This window comes from Salvia hispanica, chromosome 3 (assembly GCF_023119035.1).
Source record: "Salvia hispanica cultivar TCC Black 2014 chromosome 3, UniMelb_Shisp_WGS_1.0, whole genome shotgun sequence".
Classification (NCBI taxonomy): domain Eukaryota; kingdom Viridiplantae; phylum Streptophyta; class Magnoliopsida; order Lamiales; family Lamiaceae; genus Salvia; species Salvia hispanica.
In genome coordinates, this window is record NC_062967.1 from 3,761,653 (window position 1) to 3,781,259 (window position 19,607).

Consider the following 19,607-nt stretch of genomic DNA (forward strand, 5'->3'; position numbering starts at 1 on the left):
CAACGGTCGAAGTTTTAATAATTTAATCATTTTAAAATTTTGTTATATGAGCATTGAGCAATAACAACAGCATGTTCGACCGTTGCTCAAAACTTCATCGCGTGCTTAGTAGATAAGCGCGACGATATGCTACTTGAGCATGAGTCGAGTCCTCATCGACGAGTGTGGAAGAGCATGTGGTCAGCACTGTGATATAGTGATTAGAAATGCTACTCTCTGCATCTTCAAAAAATTAATGTTTCATATCTAGCGTTAAAATAGATCTACTCATATACATTGATTAGAAATATTTTACTAGTATCATGACCAAAAAATATCAAATGAATAACTTACTCTTTGAGTCAACAAACATTGTAAAATCCTAAATAATTTACTCTTTGAGCCTTGAGATATCCGCGATTGACAATTTCGGCAAAATCAAATCTTATATATATGACTTTAAGTTTAAACAATTCTGAATGACATGCCCAGGCAAAACTAAAAATAGAACTTTGGCCTAGTGCGTTACCAACATGCAAATAGAATGTAGGGTGAGGTATGAAAATTTATTTATAGACAACAAAGTTGGAGCGGAAATATCACTAATTCATAATTGGGAATCAATACTGAAACGTAGTACTCATATAATCAATAATTAATCGCATTGACATTCCTAAACACTTTCAAGAATGTCTTGTACGAGGCTATGAATAATTATTGGTGTTACCTTGCAATGCAAAGACACCACAATCCCTCTACACCAAGATGGATTCAAATAAGGAGATTTGGCCAAGTAGTAGTACAATATTTCACACAAATTCAACCCACTTAACCCATATAGCAATGCTAATGTCATAAGAAATTTTCAATTACATAACCAAATAGATCGAATAATTGTTCCACCACACTGCATTAGCAAATCAAAGCAACATAGAGACAATACCACTAGAAAAAAAAATGAAAGTATTGTAAAAAAGAAACTTGCTTGAATTTCAGTATAAATTCTTTATTATCAGCCCACATACTATGAATTTAGTAGCATGAAATAGTTTGGCCTCAAATGTAGAGCACGAAATTAGTTTTCAGGAAAAATAAATCAACAATGAACATAAAACACTCCATCTCTAAATCGATGTTTAGGAGGATTCAGAAATTTTCCCTCAAAAAAAAGGAAAAGAAAAAGGAGGATTCAGAAATCAAATTCTTGTAGTGCACGAACTCCTTTCTCCTCATCTCCCACGCCTGCAAATAATCATATATAGTTCCCATTTAGCATTCTTGAAGAGTTAAGCATATTGATGAGGGATGTAAAACAATACAAATTCAAGTATTACTAAAAACAGATACACTTGACAAAATATAGCAATGAAGGTTTATCAAACAATGACTATAAAAACAACTCATCATAAAGCAAAATGATGTTGAATGATGGAAAGGAAGTGCTAACATAAGAAGCTTGGTACCTATATCCGTTGGAACTTAGCGAGGTATTTCTGATGATTACTTAAATCATGTTTTCCATATGAACGATAGCCCAGGCGTTGAAACTTAGCTTCAAGATCCAATTGAATCACAAAGCGTGTGTCAACGCTTACGCAGTTGGGACGACAGCTCCGGAACAAAGAAGTTAGGAAAACAGAGAAGTGTTGTTGCTCATGACCAGATATCAACAAATTCTCAACTATGGGTATCGGTGAACCATTTCCAACAGATACAGTATATCGTGCATGATCTAAATAGGCCATAGAGACAGAGAGAGAGATTCGGGATGGGCTCAACATCCTCAGGAGGTTACTCAAGGCAGAGAACCATATAGTAGTAAACTGAGTACACTTTATTTGTATATCTGACTCCCATTCCTTGTTACTACCTGTCTTGAACTCAACCAGCTGCGGCACATGAACACCCACCACCTTAAACTTGCGAATATTCGGAACATCAAACTTCCCATTCATAATCATATTACCATACGTGCATAGGCTTATGATCTCGAGTGATCGGCTGCAGATACTTATGCCATTCCAGTAGTCATAGTCAGAGTTGAAAGCCCAAATCACCAGTTCTTTCAGCCAAGTAAAATTAGGCCACAAATCATGCCTATATATGTTGTCTCTGCTATCCAAACGATTGAATTGCAAAAACTTGAGCTTATGCAGTTTGATCATACTATCACAAGATGAAGATGGGACAAGTCGTCTGGTGGCTGTATCCCTGGTCGGAAAGATTTTGGTGCTATCCAATGTTGGATAGCTTGTGGTGGTATCCAACGTAATTTTCTCAAGAGATGTGCATTTGGAAACCAAGTCATAGAATAAATCACCATATGCCATCACATACGACAAATTAAGGGTTTTAAGACTGGACAAACTCACCTGTTTCTCCCCAAATTGGAGATCAATTAAGCATCCGTGAACAGATAGTACAGCTAGGGTTTCGGAGTCAAGAAGCTCATTTGGTAAAGTAAACAGCGTTTGACCGCTTGACCGGATTTGAAGTTTGAGTTCAGCAGCCCCCAATTTGATAGCTTTCACAATCAATTCTGTAGCTAGCTCATGATCTTCAATAACCACCATCTCTAGACGGAAAGTGTAGATCTTCAGCTGGAGATCTTCGTACCTCTGCAAAGTGTTGATTGCGAAATCCGGGAAATCGATCAATGGATATCGGAAATCCTGGTCTCGGAAATGGAGGTCGGGGCGCGTGCACCATGCGCGGTGCCAGGACTTCAACAACACCGCCGTTCGGGCGGCTTGGCGGCCATCCAAGAAAGATTGAATGTGATGAATAATATCGTCAGGGATATCATCGGCCGCAGCCACCCCTGTGTAATTCTCCACAGGAGAAACCTCTAAATTCAGATGGATTCTTTCGTGATTCGCCATAGGAGAAACCTCCAGATTCAGATAGGTGGTCAATTTCAGTGATTTGAAGATTTTTCTTTCCCTTTTAGTTTCTGTTAAAGGCTGATGCCATAGTTTTTAGCGGAAAACTTCAATTAATAGTAGTACATCCAAGCAAAAGATAATCATAGCTGTTCAATTTATCTCTCTCAACTTGGATTCCGTGGGGGCGGGCCTTGGAAAGTTTTAAAATAGTAAGCGGCAGAAATTCGCAGATCTTCGAAACTTAGAGCATCGTTGAGCTTTGAATCCAAATACATTTCCTATAATAGAAGTAAACATGTTAGTAATAGAATCTTCTTAAAAAATGTCTAAAGAGTACGTTACAGATATATTGATCTTTTTTTACGAGAACGAGCTCAATGTGGTAGCATCGCCCTTTGTAACGATCATAACTAGCAAGTCCATCGGTCCACATAGTTGTCCATGTATCATTAGAAGATTCGGCAGCTACTACGGTCCCTGCTTCTTCAGACGGAAATCTAGCTGAGGAGTTACTCGAAATGCTGTAAAGATAATACTAAGATATTAGGGTTTGTATCTTTGATTTCGTATTCAAAAGTATAATAATTCCATATGTACTCTTTAACATTTATTTTTCTATTTTCAGTTTTTGTCGTGTTATGCCATATAAATTCAGATGGATCCTTCCGTTATTAGCCATTGGAGAAACTTCCAAATTTAGAAGGTCACTTTAAGTGAAATGGAGAGTTTTTTTTATTCTCATAAATATAAATTTAAAGGCTCGTTGCCATAAAGATACCATCGTTTTTAGCAGATAACCCTAATTTAGGCTTAACAGTACATCCTAGCAGAGGACGATCGAAGTTGTTCAATTTATCTCTATCAACTTGGATTCTATGACGCGGGCTTTGGAAAGTTTTAATAGAAGCAGGAGGAATTCGCAAATCTTCTAGACGTAGAGCTTTGAATCAAAATACATTTCCTATTTTAAAAGTAAATATATTAGTAACTGAACCTTCTTCGAAAATGTCTAAAAGGAAAGCTAACCGATATATTGATCCTTTTTTAAGGAACGGACTTAATGTGGTAGCATAGCCTTCTGTAATAGATAAGCACGAAGCTACGCCGTCCGAGCATGCGTTGAGTGTGGAAGAGCATGTGCGCTGCCCTTTCTAAAAATTTATGCTTCATATCTAGCAATAAATCTGGTCAATTCACGTATATTACTTAGAATTATTTTAGTATCTTAGACAAAAAATTGTCAAGTGAGTGCATAACTTACTCCTTTAGTTAATAATCGTTGTTAAATCCTGAACTTTATTGGTATCTTAGACACACCTGACAATTTTGACAATAACGATTTTTATATGACTAAACAATTATGACATACTTTAATTACTACTAGGAGTACTATTTATGTGGTAGTATATGGTATGACATTGCAAAACTAAAAATAAAACTCCAGGCCGTTACTGATTCTCTAAGAGAAATATTTGCATCTACTAACAATTAGAATGTGGGGTAAGGTATGAAAAATTACTCATAGAGAACAAAGTTGGACTTGGAGCGAAAATATAACCAATTCATATTTGGGAAACAATATTGAAACATATCATATGATTGAGTAAGTATGATGATATCCTGATATTGGACTGTCTCATTTTCGCAGTTGGTAATACACAACACATTCATTGGTCCATGACTTGTAGTGCATGAACTCCTTTCTCCACTTCTCCCACACCTGCAAAGTGCAAACAATCATGTAGCATTCTTCAAGAGTTCAGCAAATTGATGAGGGATGAAAAACCATACAAATCAAGTACTAAAAAACAGATACACATAAACAAAATATAGCGATGAACTGTACCAACCAATGACTAGTAAAAAAATAGCTCATCATAAAGCAAAATGATGTTGAATGATGGAAAGGTAGTGCTAACATAAGAAGGTTGGTACCTATATCAGTTGGAACTTAATGAGGTATATCTGATCATCACTTGAATCATATCTTCCATATGGACGATAGCCCAACAGTTGAAACAGAGCTTCAAAATTCACTTCCTCTGTAAAGCGCGTATCAACGCTTATGCAGCTGGGGCGACAGTTCTGGAGCAAAACTTTCAGGAAAGCAGAGAAGCGTAGTCCACAAAAACCTGATATCTTCAAATCCTCTACTGTGGGTACAGGTAAACTATCTTTGAAACACAGAGTATATTGATCAACATTTGAATAGGCCATACACAGAGAGAAAGAGATTCGGGATGGGCTCAACATTCTCAAGAGTTTGCTCAAGTGACACAACCATGAAACATTACGCTGATCAGACTGTACTTGTATATCTGACTCCCATTCCCTGTTAGTACTACTTGTCTTGAACTCATCCAGCCACGGCAAATGAACGCCCACCACCTTAAACTTTCTAATATTGGGAACATCAAACTTCCCATTCGTAATCTTACTGCCATACGTGTATAGGGCTATGAGCTCGAGTGATGGGCTGCAGATTCTTAAGCCCTTCCAGTTATAGTCAGAGTTGTGATCCCAAATCACCAATTCTTTAAGCCAAGGAAATTTAGGCCACACATCATGCCTGTATATGTTGTCTCTGCTATCCAGACCAATCAATTGCAAAGACTTGAGCTTATGCAGTTGGATAGTATCACAAGATGGAAGACGTCGTCTCTTTTCTCCATGTTTCCTCAAGCTTGTGGTGGTATCCAACGTAATTTCCTCAAGAGAAGGGCATTTCGAAATCAAATCGCAAAAGAAATCACCAGATGTGGTTACATGGGACAAACTAAGGGATTTAAGATTGGACCAACGCACCTCTTTCTTCCAAAATCCCAAATCAATATGGCATTCAATAGCATTTAATCTAGCAAGGGTTTCGGAGACAAGAACCTGATTTGGTAAAATACACAACACGTCGTCAGGAGTGATCTTCGGAATTCGAAGAGTGAGATCAGTAGCCCCCAATTTGATCGCTTTCAAGATCAATACCCTAGCTAGAGGGTGGTGAGTAACAGTCTGCATCCATAGACGGAAAGAGTTGATCCTTTGATTGCGATCTTCGTACCTCTGCAAAGTCTTGACTGCGAATTCCGAGAACTGGACCTCTGGAAATTGGAAATCTTGGTCTTGAAAATCGAGGTCGTAATTCAGATGGAAAGTTTCGTGATTCGCCATAGGAGAAACCACGAAATTCAGATGGTTTTAGTGATTTGAAGATTTCTTCTTTCTTTTTCTTGCGAGGAGAGTAGAGCAGAGGAGTTTTTCAAACGAGTTTAATTGCCGCGCTTCTTTCTTATGCAACAACGGCCGAATTCTTCATTTTTAAATAATTTTTAAAATTTTCATGTTTGGCGATCGAAATCAATTTCTACTTGACCCGATTTTGACCGGACTACTTAGGATATTACGTGGCTTGGCATGACATGACACGGAAATAAAACATAAAACAAAAAACAGAAACTAAAAGCCGTATGATTATCTTTTAGTCCTTTGACGAAAAGAGAGGGTGATAATAAAAAAAATTCATTTTTTATTATATATTTTAGTTTTTGTCGTGTCATGTCATGTTACGTCATATAGTTTTCACACATAAATCAGTTTTTTTAGAATAGGCAAAGTTCATGTTTTTCTCAAATTTTAACTTAGTGAAAAATGTAAGGGTATAGTGGAATATAGATATTATGACCCAAAAAATCATTTTCAGTTTTTGATTTATTTTACAGTTTTATTTTAGTTTTTACCATGTCGTGCCACTTTAATCCACATAAGTAGCAACTAGGGCACATCATATTCGCTTACCCATTATTCCTTGTTCCATTTTACCGTGGTCATTAATCGTTGGAAATTTCATGTATTACAATAAAGTGCATAATTTTTATGATTAAATTATAAGTTTGTAATAAGAAAATTTGGAATCCAACTAAATTCGTGATATTTAGCAATTAATTTTGGAAACAATCATAAATATTGCAATAATAATGAAATGTATTCGGAGTAGAATATTCAAATTTCGTAAAATACTTCGTAATTAATTCATCGAAAACAACTCATTATATGTAAATCAGTAAATCACACTGGGAAATGGGAATGCATAGTAATATTTCCAGAAAATTAAAACCAAGCCACACCTTCTAATGTGTCAAAGCTGAATAGCTTCGTCTATATACTCTTATAACACTCTCCAACTCCATTGCAATGACAAAAAGAAAAGACCAATGCACATATTTTGTAAATGTGAAGCTTTATCCCAATCTGAACATGAACCTAAAAGATTGAAAACCAACAAGTTCCTCTCCGGAGTATTTTTCCAGCTGGTATAGACGAGCGAAACTAGACCTTTCTCACTTCAGAAACGCTCCAACCTGTAGCAAACAATGCTAAACTGTGACAACTGACAATATCAACAAAAGCTATAATATCATCATGTGCTAACTTGATTTGGGTGCAAGAAGAAGCTTGGTACCTATATGAGTTGGAAGTGAGGAGGATTCTTTGAATCAGGTAAAATAGTTGCCAGATTCACTTCCTCCATAAGGCGCGAATCAACGATTACCAAGTTGGGGCGACAGCTATAGAACAAAGCACTTAGGAAAACAGAGAATATTATTGGATAGCCCAATATCCTCAAATTCTCTACTACAGGTATAGGTAAGCCATCTCCAACATGAAAAAATAATTGTGCAACATTTATATAAGCCATCCACACAGAGAGTGAGATTCGGGATGGGCTCAACATTCTCAAGAGTTTGCTCAACGAAGAGAACCATGAAACAGTAAGCTGATCACACTTTATATGTATATCTGACTCCCATTCCCTTTTACTACTTGTCTTGAACTCATCCAGCTGTGGCAAATGAACCCCTACCACCTTAAACTTGCGAATATTAGGAACATCAAACTTCCCATTCGTAATCTTGTTGGCATACGTGTGTAGGGTAATGATCTCGAGTGATCGGCTGCAGATTGTTAAGCCATTCCAGTCATAGTCAGAGTTGTAGCCCCAAACCAAAAGTTCTTTCAGCCAAGGAAATTTAGGCCATAAATCATGCCTATATATGTTGTCTCTGCTATCCAAATAATGCAATTGCAAAGACTTGAGCTTATGCAGTTGGATCATACTATCACAAGATGGAGTAAGTGGTCTCGGACTTGGTTCACCTCTTAACCACGCGCTTCTGGTGCGTCCCAACGTTATATTCTCAAGTGAAGGGCATTTCAAAATCAAGTCGAGGAATAAATCACCACGTGTAACCACTTGGGACAAACTTAGGGTTTTAAGATTGGACCAACTTACATCTTTCTTCCCATATTGGAGATCAATTAGGCATTGATGAGCAGATAATCCAGCTAGGGTTTCGGAATCGAGAACCACATTTAGTAAATTAAACATGTTACGAGTGCATCTCCGAATTCGAAGCGTGAGCTTAGTAGCCCCCAATCTGATCGCTTTCTCAATGAATTCTGTGGCTAGAGGACAATCTACAGTAGCCTCCATCTCTAGACGGAAAGTGTTGATCCTTAGCTGGAGATCTTCGTACCTCTGCAAAGTGCTGGTTGCGAATTCCCGGAACTCGATCGATCGAGATTGGAAATCTTGTTCTCGGAAATCGAGATCGGGGCGCGTGAGCCATGCGCGGCGCCAGGAGTTGAATAACACCGTCGATCGGGCGGCAAGGCGGGAATCCATGAAAGATTGAATGCGATGAATCATTTGATCTGGGATATCATCAGCCGCAACCCCCCCTGTGTAATTCTTCACAGGAGAAACCCCCAAATTCAGATGGATCCTGTCGTGATTCGCCATAGAAAACTTTCAGTGATTTGAAGATTTTTCTTCCTTTTTTTGTTGACAATAAGAGAAGAGTGTTCTATTTGAGTGGCGCCTTTTTCTCAATCAACCACGGTTTAATTCTCATTTTCATTTTAAATTTTGTGAATTTGGTTTTGGTCATATTTTTCAGTTTAAAATTTTTATTTTGCATTTTATTTTAGTTTTTTCATGTCATGCCATATAGTATCCACATAAGTGGTATAGTAATTATTTAGGGCACGTCTGAATCGCATAAGGATACACATGATTCCCTTTTGCCGGGATCGTTGATCATATATATAGTATAACAGATTTCATTATTTTATTGACCAAATATTAAGTTCGTGGAAAAAATAGCATTTTGGCCAAAGTTAGGTGATATTACAAACCAATTGTCATTTTTAATTTCCAAAGTCAAATATTGCATTAATAATGACACATATATAATGATTAACTCAGATATAGGGCCAAAATAAATTTTAGTACCTCGACAAAGAAATATTAAAAGACTATAACTTTATTCTTAAAATTATGAACTTCGTTGAAGTTTAAGATTTTATTAAATTTAAAGGTACCAAAATATCTGTACCGACTAACATTAGAATGTGGGGTGAGGTATGGAAATGTATAATAGTACTACATAATTGTTGAAAAATGGATTTTCTAATGATATCTTGATACTGCCTCATTTTTCAGGATCGATAATGGCTCATTCATTGCATAAATCCTTATCATTATTGAAGAATCTCATTTCCACATCTCCCACAGCTGCAGCCTATTTCGCATTCTTAAGTAATAAGCGATGAAAAACCATACAATGATACAAATATAAGAAATTCAACTAGCACTAAAAAACAGAGACAATGGAGAAGTAATGAAGGTCTATCAATCAATGACTAAAAATACCAATCAATCATCATAAAGCAAAATGATCTTGAATGAAGGAAAGTAATGCTAACATAAGTTAACAGCTATCTAAGTTGATGCAAGAAGCCATTTCATTCTCCTACATATACACTATATTGTGCATTATGTGAATAGGTCATACACAGAGACATTTTCAAGAGAGGAGAATATAGATTAAAATAAAAATATAATTATGGTATTTTAGTTAAAATATAAACATGGAAAAGTTTAAGGGTATTGTGGAATATAGATATTGTGCGCAAAGTATTAGAATATTCCAAATTTGTAAAATACATGGAATCAATCCATCGAAAACAACTCATTATATGAAAATACACTGAGATGCATAATCAATTATATTCAGAAATTCAAACCAAGCCACACCTTCTAATCTGCAAAGTTGAATAGCTTTTATATACTCTCATAACACTGTATGATATGTAAGTGTTGATTTAACGACATTAGATGGGAATCTCAACTCCATTGTAATGACAAAAAGAAAAGACCAATGCACATATTTTACTGATGCAATGTGAAGCTTATCCTAATCTGCACATGAATAGACCTAAAGCTTGAAAACCAACAAGTTCATGAGCTCTCTCCGGAGTATTTTTTTTCCAGGTGGTATAGACGAGCGAAAGTCGACCTTTCTCACTTCAGAAAAGCTCCAACCTGCAGCAAACAATGCTAAATTGTGACAGCTGACAATAACAACAACAAAAGCTATAATAACATCATGTGCTAACTAACATAAGTTAATAATAGCTCTGTTACTTGATTTGGGTGCAAGAATAAGCTTAGTACCTATATAACTTGGAACTGAGGAGGATTCCTTGATTGAGCTAAGAGATTTTCCGACACCTGTTGAAATGTAGCTGCCAGATCCACCTCCCCCATAAAGCGTGCATCAACGATTACCATTTTGGGGTCACAGCAAAAGAACAAAGTATCTAGGAAAACGGACATTAGGGGATAACCCCATATCGTCAAATTCTCTACTGCAGGTATAGGTAAGCCATCTCCAAAATAAAAATATAATTGTGTAACACTTGAATAGCCCATACACAGAGAGAGAGAGATTCGGGATGGGCTCAATATTCTCAAGAGTTTGCTCAACGAAGAGAACCATGACAAAGTAATACTATTATCATATGGTATTTGTATATCTGACTCCCATTCCCTTTTACTACTTGTCTTGAACTCATCCAGCTGCGGCAAATGATCCCCCACCACCTTAAACTTGCGAATATTAGGAACATCAAACTTCCCATTCGTAATCTTGTTGGCATACGTGTGTAGGGTAATGATCTCGAGTGATCGGCTGCAGATTGTTAAGCCATTCCAGTCATAGTCAGAGTTGTAGCCCCAAACCAAAAGTTCTTTCAGCCAAGGAAATTTAGGCCACAAATCATGCCTATATATGTTGTCTCTGCTATCCAAATGATGCAATTGCAAAGACTTGAGCTTATGCAGTTGGATCATACTATCACAAGATGGAGTAAGTCGTCTCGGTTCACCAAGAAACCACACGCTTCTGGTGCTATCCAAAGTAATTTCCTCAAGAGAAGGGCATTTCAAAATCAAGTCGAGGAATAAATCACCATATGTAACCACATGGGACAAACTTAGGGTTTTAAGATTGGACCAACTTACCTCCTTCTTCCCATATTGGAGATCAATTAGGCATTCATGAGCAGATAATCCAGTTAGGGTTTCGGAATCAAGAACCTCATCTGGTAAATTAAACAAAGAGTCAAGATCCCATCTCCGAATTTGAAGCGTGAGATTAGTAGCCCCCAATTTGAGCGCTTTTATAATCAATTCTTTAGCTAGCTGATGATCTCGAATAGTCTCCATATCTAGACGGAAACTGTAGATCCTTAGCTCGGAATCTTCGTACCTCTGCAAAGTGTTGAGTGCGAATTCCCGGAACTCGATCAATTGAGATTGGAAATCTTGGTCTCGGAAATCGAGATCGGGGCGCGTGAGCCATGCGAGGCGCCAGGATTTGAATAACACCGTGGTTCGGGCGGCACAGCGGGCATCCATGAAAGATTGAATGCGATGAATCATTTCATCAGGGAGATCATCAGCCGCAACCCCCCCTGTGTAATTCTTCACAGGAGAAACCCCCAAATTCAGAAGGATCCTTTCATGATTCGCCATAGGAGAAACCCCCAAATTCAGATGGACACTTTCAGTGATTTGAAGATTTTTCTTTCTTTTTTCTTGACAAGAAGAGAAGAGAGGTGAGGAGTGTGTTTAATTGCCGCGCCTTTTTCTTAAGCAACAACGGTTTGAATTCTTCATTTTTTTAATCAATTTAAATTTTAATATTATAAAGACTTGAATTTGGTCATTTACTTTGTAATATCTCATGAATAAAGATTTGAGCGAATTCGATTCCTAAGTGTCTTTGGTGTAAAGCTTGCTTACGTGCTGAGTCAGAGGAGAAACTGAAGAGTCTTTTGTACTGAAGAGTGGATGTAATAAAAGCTGATTTGGCAATCGAGGAAAAGTGACGGATAGTTTTAATTATTCAAAACGTTATTTATTAATTTTAATAGAATTATTGAATCTATTTATATGCTGTAAATTTTAATTATGTACTTACTAAAATTATCTTATCAATTTTCATTTACTCTAAAAAATACTTATATCGTATGTTTATCTCATTATTAGACCTGAGCGTTTTATCAGCATGTAGTTCTATTATACATTCACTCTAAGAACATGATATAATCGGACAATAATTAGACGAATTTTCCATTTTAAACTTATACTTTCGCGTTTTATTTTAAATTTTTTAATCATATCATCCCCTAATAGGCTAATACCCACATAAGTAGCAATTAGGGCAAGTCTGAATCACATACATTGGCAAGAATTATTTTAGTATCTTAACCAAAAATTATCAATTGAATATAACTTTATTTTTTCAATATATAGATGTTGTAATGAAGTTTATGACAATTTCAGTGAAATCATTTCTTATAGGATGAAATTAATATAACTTTATTTGTACCAACTAACATTAGAATGCGGAGAGTGGTAGAAGTTGGAGTGAAATTATTTATAGACAACAAATTTAGGAGCGAAATAATTACCATTTCATCATTGGGACACAATACGGAAACATATGTGAAAAATAGAAATCCCTTTTCTATATGTAAGTGTGACTTAATATGATGATATCTTGATACTGTACAGTCACATTTTTGCAGTTGGCATATACACAACACATAATTCCCTTAGTCCATGTCTTGTAGTGCACAAACTCCTTTCTCCATATCTCCACACCTGCAAATAACCATATGCATAGTTCCCATTTAGCATTCTTGAAAAGTTCAGCAAATTGATGAGGGATGAAAAACTACACAAATTCAAGTACTTAAAACAGATACACTTTGACAAAATAAAGTAATGAATGTGTATCAACCTATTACTAAAAAACCAACTCATCATAAAGCAAAAGGATGTTGAACATAAGAAGCTTGGTACCTATACCCGTTGGAACCTAATGAGGTATTGCTGATCACCACTTAAATCATCTGTTTCATATGGACGATATCCCAGCCGTTGAAACAGAGCTTCAAGATTCGCATTCCCTGTAAGGCGTGTATCAACTCCTATGCAGTTGGGACAACAGCTCTGGAGCAAAGCCTCTAGGAAAGCAGAGAACCAAGAGAAGCATAGTTCATAAAAACCCGTTATTGACAAATTCTCTACTCTGGGTGTAGGTAAACCACCATCTCCACTATATACACTCTTTCGGGGAAAATATTTAGAATCCATATGTACAGAGAGAGATATTCGGGATGGGCTCAACATTATCAAGAGTTCGCTCAACGAAGAGAACCATGAAGCAGTAAACGTATAACACTGTACATGTATATCTGACTTCCATTCCCTGTTACTACTACTCGTCTTGAACTCATCCAGCTGCGGCAAATAATTTCCCACCAACTTAAATTTTCGAATATTTGGAACATCAAACGTCCCATTCCTAATCTTATTGTGATACGTGTAGATGGTTATGAGCTCGAGTGATGGGCTGCAGATTCTTAAGCCTGTCCAGTCATAGTTATTAGAGTCAACATCCCGAATCTCCAATTCTTTCAGGCAAGGAAATTTAGGCCACAACTCATGCCTATATATGTAGTCTCTTCTACCCAAACCAATCAATTGCAATGACTTGAGCTTATGCAGTTTGAGTTTACTCTCACAAGGTGGGCTAAGTCGTCTCGGTCCTCTAAACAACGTTGGAAAGCTTACGTTTCTATCCAACGCTATTTTCTCAAGAGATGTGCATTTCGAAATCAAATCATGGAATAAATCACCATATATAAACGAGTGGGACAAATTAAGGGTTTTAAGATTGGACCAACTTACTTCTTTCCGCCCAAATTGGAGAATAATTTGGCAATCATGAGCAGATAATCCAGCTAGGGTTTCGGAATCAAGAACCTCATTTGGTAAAAAATACATTATGTGACCAGCGGTTCTTGGAATTCGAAGCGTGAGATTAGTAGCCCCCAATCTGATCGCTCTCACAATCAATTCTGTAGCTAGATGATGATCTACAACAGTCTCCATCCCTAGACGGAAAGAGTTGATCCTTCGATTGCGATTTTCGTACCTCTGCAAAGTGTTGCGTGCGAATGCCTGGAACTGGATCCACGGATATGGGAAATCCTGGTCTCGAAAATCGAGGTCGGGGCGCGTGAGCCATGCGAGGCGCCAGGATTTGAATAACACCGTGGTTTGGGCGGCAGGGCGGGCATCCATGAAAGATTGAATGCGATGAATCATTTCATCAGGGAGATCATCAGCCGCAACCCCCCCTGTGTAATTCATCACAGGAGAAGCCTTCAAATCCAGATGGATCCCTTCATGATTCGCCATAGGAGAAACCCCCAAATTCAGAAGGACAATTTCAGTGATTTGAAGATTTTTCTTTGTTTTTTCTTGACAAGAAGAGAAGAGAGGAGAAAAGTTTCCTATTTGAGTCTAATTGCCGCGCAAAAACGGTTGAATTTAGGGTGGGAATTCGGTCGGTTCGGTTTAGACCGAATCGATTCCAATTTTTTCCTAAATCCAGAATCGGCCGGTTCGGTTCTTCAAGGAACCGATTGGTTCGATCTTCGGTTTCAACGAAGGAACCGAATTCAAGTGCAATATAATAAGTTAAGTAATAAGTCGTGAAATCAAAAGGACAAAAACCATGATTTCATTCCTTCATAAAAAACTAAAATTCCTACAAAGTTTACAAAACTAAGTCCAAAACCAATAAACCAACATCATTCATCAAACTAATTTTTACTTTTCTAAAACAATGATAATAATACTAAAATAAATATATAAAAATAAAATATTTAGAAAATAACAGTTATTCGGTTCTAACCTTTCGGTTCTCGATTAGAACCGGAACCGAGATTAGCTTAAACTTAATAACCGAAACCGAACATTAACCTTAGTCTTTCGGTTCTCGGTTAACCAAGAACCGTTTCCCCATGCCTAGTTGAATGCATCATTTACTAATCAATTTAAATTAGTTACTACTATTAAGGCGGTAGGATCGCCTCACACTATTCCTATGACATTTCCTACTACCCCACCACTAAATAGACACGTGACTCTTATTTGACAATAAATAAATCATTTCTCAACACAACCTCTCTCCTCTACCAACTTTCTTAATTACGTTTCATTCAATAAATATCATTGAAAAACCTCTTTCCTCCACATTCTCTTTCCTATTTTCTCTCTCTATTTTTTTTAATCTAAATAAATAACCAATCAAAAAATATCCAATAAATATAAAATCTTTCATATCTTTTCTCTACCTTCTCTCCCTATTTTTTTCTTAATCTACGTAATTATATAGTCATTATTATATAAAAATAGAGGGCATATATGATAAATAGATATAAAAATAAAAATTGAATATTTAATTGGTATAACTAATTATAAAAATAGTTTACTTTAATAATAAAACTTAGTTCCATAACGTTATAAATTTATAGTACTCAACTAAAAAAATTATTGTCATAAATTTAGAATAAATGTGATGATATAGTACATACAAGTTAAAAAATTTTGCTCAAACAAAAAAATTGTCATAAATTTAGAATAAATGTGATGAAAATTGTTACCATGCTCTAGATTAATTCCATTGCTAAATGAAATAGTAGTATTATAAGATAATATAACAAATAAAAAGTTTTCAGTTTTACTGAGAAAAGTTTCAGATTTTATTTGATATTTTTGTTACTGGTAAAAGACTTAACAAAAGTAGAGAGAGAAAATAGGAGAGAATGTAGAGGAAAGAAGTTTATATTTGTATTTATTGAAACGTATACTATTAAGGAAGAATTAGGGAGGGTGAAGACAGAGGAGATAGGTTGTGTTGAGAAATGATTTATTTATTACTAAATAGGAGCCAAATGTCTATTCAATAGTGGAGTAGTAGGAAATGTTGTAGCCCGTATGAATAGTATTTGGTGATCCTACCGCTATTCGAGACATGAATTTAGTCATTGTGGTGTACATATTCGACTGAAATCAATTCCTAATAAGTGAACTTAGGCTATGGATACCATAATATAATTTTAATTAAAACAGAAAAAACAGAAGTCGTCAGTTTATCTTTCATTACACTTGAACATTTTTATCACCATGTAGTTCTATGTACACTTTCATTCCTGGAATAATGGACGATTTTTCAGATTTGAACTTTTATTTTAATTTTATTTTAGTTTTTATTATGTCATGCCATGTAATAAGATGTAATTAGGACACATGAATTGCTTAAGATACACATTTGCTCACTAAATTTAGAGGATTAGAGTTTAGAATTTTCTAGATCAATAAAATATCAATTGTTGATTTAACTACAATGTGAGTCCACATATTTTATTGATGAAATGTGAGGCTGATCTCAATCAGCACATGAATAAACATTCCATTATCATCTTCTGCTTCATGTATATAGACCTAAAGCTTCGAAACTAACAAGTTCTTGAGCTCCCTCCGGAGTATTTTTCCGGCTGGTGATCGCGGTATAGATGACCGAAAGTAGACCTTTCTCACTTTCTTATATGGTGCAACCTGCATCAAAATTTGCTAAACTGTCAAAAACAACAAAAGCTAGTATAACATTATCAGTAAATGTGATCAAAGCAGCAAGAATGGTGACCTGCTTCGCTACGTAGTTCATCACAGCTGCTTCAGTGAGAAAACTCCTTTCTTTGGGGACAACAAATGCCACAGGGATCTCTCCCGCCTCTTCATCCCGGCCCCTGTTTCGTACAAAGACTCAGAATGTTACTAGCAGAAATTAAGGGGCTACTATGTCTTAGAGCAGTTGAGATAACTATTGCACTTTCAGCTTGTACATGTCTGAGAATTTGATGGCTAGGCGTTGCGAAATAGCAAAAAAAGAACTTCACTGAACCACACTAATCTATGTGAGATCCATTTAAATCATCTGGCTTTGTGAGGTTTGTTTCAGAGCATAACATAAAATTACCAAAATGCGCGTGATTCTCAACATAAATGAATTTATTCTGACCCGAATGAGATTAGCATCCCAATACAGATAATATCATCAAATTCAAACATAAAATCAGTAGGGAAAACACCCTATTAGGCAGGTTCATCACTTAGAGACTCAGTGTTATTCAACAGCTTGAACTTACCCTGTAACGGCCGCATCAAGTATTTCCGGGTGTGACATCAGAACTGACTCTAAATCAGCTGGAGCAATCTGAATATAACAGAATGGACATTACAGTAACTCTATATCAAAGTTAATGGTGACTCGAGTTGCATAAATGGAGGCAAACCTGGAAGCCTTTGTACTTGATGACCTCTTTCAAGCGGTCAATCACAAACAAGTATCCGTCTTGATCAAAATAAACGATGTCCCCAGTATGTAACCAACCATCTTTGTCAAGTGCAAGCATGGTTGCATCGATGTTATTCAAGTACCCTGGATCGAACATTGATATCTATGAGACGTCTTTGAGTTTATAACAATAATGCCAAAAAAGAGACAACGATTACCTTTCATGTTTCCAGGTGAGCGCAACCAAAGCTCGCCAGCGGATCCTGGAGGCAAGTGAGCACCTGTGACCCAGTCTACCACTTTAGCTTCAACATTAGGCGACAGAAGTCCTGCAGACGTATATTTATGAGCTCCAACGGTATTGTATCCGCGAGTTGCCAAAGCAGCTGATTCGGTCAGGCCATAACCCTGGACAAAAATTCATTATTATTAGTACTAATTTTGCACAAACAACTTTAGTAAACTAAGAAAGACAAGGCTATCGAAGGAACTACCTGAATGAAATCGACATGGGGGAGTGTCTCAATCATATCAGTTATGCTCTTCTCGGCCGCAGGAGCAGCCCCACAACAAACCTGCTTCAATCTCTGAAAACTACTACCACCACCTCTCCTAGCTCTCTTTGTCAACTCTACCAGTATAGGTGGAACACAATGAAGGTGAGTGACACCATATCTCACAACAGCTCTCTCCATTTCATCAGCATTAAATCTTTTCATAGCAACAATAGTACTCCCCAACGACAACAATCCCAAAACGAATAACGACAGTCCATACACATGAAACATTGGGATAGCAGCCAAGTAGACATTCTCTGAACTGGGATAGTCATAAAGAGTAGCTTCAAATCTCACAAAGAGCTCAATCATGGCTATGAAGTTCCCATGACTCAACATAACACCTTTAGACCTACCAGTAGTGCCCGACGAGTACAAAATCGCAGCAGTGTCCTGCTGCTTAATTCTAGGCCTTGGTGCCATTGCAGGATCACTAGAAATCAGCTTATGAAAAACAGAATCATCACTAGACAGAGAGTTCAAGTCTAGAGCTTCGGGCACCCCGACTACGGGGCATCCACCTAAGGCATGAACTAACTCATCAACCTTATCATTTGCAGCAAAAGCTAAAGTTGGATTACAATCAAGAACATGTTTTAACTCTAACAAATTGCTTAAAGGGTTCATGGGGGTCACAACTGCACCAAGACTCATAGCACCCAAGGTAACTAAAGGGAAGCAAACAGAATTGGGGAGCAAAATCAAGATTAGATCACCTTGCTTCACGCCTAAATGGTGAAGACCGGCAGCCATGGATTTGACCAAAGATGAGAGCTTTGAGTATGGAACGGAAAGCCCAGATGGTGAATCAACGAGTGCATGCTGGCCATTATGTTTATGTGAGAAAATGAAAGAAACAACATCAAGAAGAGGGTCAGAAGGCAGGTTGATAGACGGGTATTTGCTGGAATACACCCCTGTTTGAGGTGAATACAAAGGAGATTTGGATGATTCATTGATCCCACCATGTTCTTCTTCAGCCATTGGAGAAAGAGAGAGAATCAAAGCCCAAAATGCTTAAATTGTGGCAATCGTTTTTGCTCTTGGCCTATTTTAATAAACAAAAAAGTTATCGGAAAGCAGCACGTGATAAGTTCGATATAAATTTGTGTTTCCCTAAATTCGCGAGAGTCAGAACAGACCAAAAAAGAGCAAATTAGGATTCAAATCAGATAATTGCATTGATGACAAAGTATGGAGTGCTCATTCTAAAAACCAACGTAACCAACTATATCGTTCAGTTTTTTCATAAATAGTACTCCCTCAATTCCACAGTAATAGAGTCATTTTGTCATTTTAGTACGATTCATAGTAATAAAGTCATTTCTCCTTTTAGTAAAAGTAACACATTTTTCCACACCTACTTTACTCTCCCTAACTTTATTCTCTCTTCTTCATCTCTCTACCTTTTTCATTTTCCACTTTACTTTCCCTTTACTTAACTCACCTAACACAATTTTTCTTAATCTCCGTGCCGAAAAGAAACGCATCCATTACTATGGAACGGAGGGATTACTCCTCTGTTCTATAACAAAATGGACAATTAATATAGCATGAGAATTAAGACAAAATTGGTAAAGGAAGAGAAAAGGAGAATGATGTAGTTAAAATAGTATCAGTGGATAGTGAGA

General features: G+C 36.8%; 5 protein-coding genes across 6 annotated transcripts; all 5 read right to left on the reverse strand.

Annotated features, from left to right (window-relative positions):
• Nucleotides 1-1,010: 1,010 nt before the first annotated feature.
• LOC125212890 lies at nt 1,011-3,148 on the reverse strand. The gene is made up of 2 exons (XM_048113177.1): nt 1,443-3,148; nt 1,011-1,221 (listed from the first exon to the last, which is right to left on the reverse strand). The coding sequence occupies exon 1, from the start codon at nt 2,859-2,861 to the stop codon at nt 1,443-1,445; it is 1,419 nt and encodes a 472-aa protein (XP_047969134.1). The 5' UTR covers nt 2,862-3,148; the 3' UTR covers nt 1,011-1,221.
• A 3,767-nt stretch (nt 3,149-6,915) lies between these two features.
• Nucleotides 6,916-8,707, reverse strand: LOC125209201. The gene is made up of 2 exons (XM_048108808.1): nt 7,318-8,707; nt 6,916-7,216 (listed from the first exon to the last, which is right to left on the reverse strand). Exon 1 carries the CDS (start codon nt 8,656-8,658, stop codon nt 7,318-7,320), a length of 1,341 nt encoding a protein of 446 aa, XP_047964765.1. The 5' UTR covers nt 8,659-8,707; the 3' UTR covers nt 6,916-7,216.
• Nucleotides 8,708-10,092: 1,385 nt separating this feature from the next.
• Nucleotides 10,093-11,736, reverse strand: LOC125215434. The gene is made up of 2 exons (XM_048116856.1): nt 10,375-11,736; nt 10,093-10,242 (listed from the first exon to the last, which is right to left on the reverse strand). The coding sequence occupies exon 1, from the start codon at nt 11,734-11,736 to the stop codon at nt 10,375-10,377; it is 1,362 nt and encodes a 453-aa protein (XP_047972813.1). The 3' UTR covers nt 10,093-10,242.
• A 992-nt stretch (nt 11,737-12,728) lies between these two features.
• Nucleotides 12,729-14,467, reverse strand: LOC125209093. 2 transcript variants are annotated; one of them, XM_048108695.1, is made up of 2 exons: nt 13,072-14,467; nt 12,729-12,870 (listed from the first exon to the last, which is right to left on the reverse strand). In XM_048108695.1, the coding sequence occupies exon 1, from the start codon at nt 14,425-14,427 to the stop codon at nt 13,072-13,074; it is 1,356 nt and encodes a 451-aa protein (XP_047964652.1). In that variant the 5' UTR covers nt 14,428-14,467; the 3' UTR covers nt 12,729-12,870. The 2 variants fall into 2 exon arrangements, with proteins under 2 accessions (XP_047964652.1, XP_047964651.1); XM_048108694.1 differs by having other exon boundaries at nt 12,731-12,870; nt 13,078-14,467.
• Nucleotides 14,468-16,405: 1,938 nt separating this feature from the next.
• LOC125216366 (4-coumarate--CoA ligase-like 6) lies at nt 16,406-19,088 on the reverse strand. Its single transcript, XM_048118056.1, has 6 exons — nt 17,914-19,088; nt 17,638-17,827; nt 17,418-17,563; nt 17,271-17,338; nt 16,769-16,871; nt 16,406-16,680 (listed from the first exon to the last, which is right to left on the reverse strand). The coding sequence occupies exons 1-6, from the start codon at nt 18,958-18,960 to the stop codon at nt 16,567-16,569; spliced, it is 1,668 nt and encodes a 555-aa protein (XP_047974013.1). The 5' UTR covers nt 18,961-19,088; the 3' UTR covers nt 16,406-16,566.
• Between the last annotated feature and the right edge of the window lie 519 nt (nt 19,089-19,607).

What these genes read in the sequence shown, in the direction of transcription:
- LOC125212890 (XM_048113177.1), bottom strand. Translation starts at nt 2,861, where the DNA reads ATGGCGAATCACGAAAGAATCCATCTGAATTTAGAGGTTTCTCCTGTG.
- LOC125209093 (XM_048108694.1), bottom strand. Translation starts at nt 14,427, where the DNA reads ATGAATTACACAGGGGGGGTTGCGGCTGATGATCTCCCTGATGAAATG. An exon ending in ACCTCATTAGGTTCCAACGG is followed by an intron (nt 12,871 to 13,077) that starts GTATAGGTACCA and finishes GGTTATTTGCAG; the next exon opens with GTGTGGAGATATGGAGAAAG.
- LOC125216366 (XM_048118056.1), bottom strand. Translation starts at nt 18,960, where the DNA reads ATGGCTGAAGAAGAACATGGTGGGATCAATGAATCATCCAAATCTCCT. An exon ending in CTTGATGCGGCCGTTACAGG is followed by an intron (nt 16,872 to 17,270) that starts GTAAGTTCAAGC and finishes TGTACGAAACAG; the next exon opens with GGGCCGGGATGAAGAGGCGG. An exon ending in TGAACTACGTAGCGAAGCAG is followed by an intron (nt 16,681 to 16,768) that starts GTCACCATTCTT and finishes ATTTTGATGCAG; the next exon opens with GTTGCACCATATAAGAAAGT.
- LOC125209201 (XM_048108808.1), bottom strand. Translation starts at nt 8,658, where the DNA reads ATGGCGAATCACGACAGGATCCATCTGAATTTGGGGGTTTCTCCTGTG.
- LOC125215434 (XM_048116856.1), bottom strand. Translation starts at nt 11,736, where the DNA reads ATGGCGAATCATGAAAGGATCCTTCTGAATTTGGGGGTTTCTCCTGTG.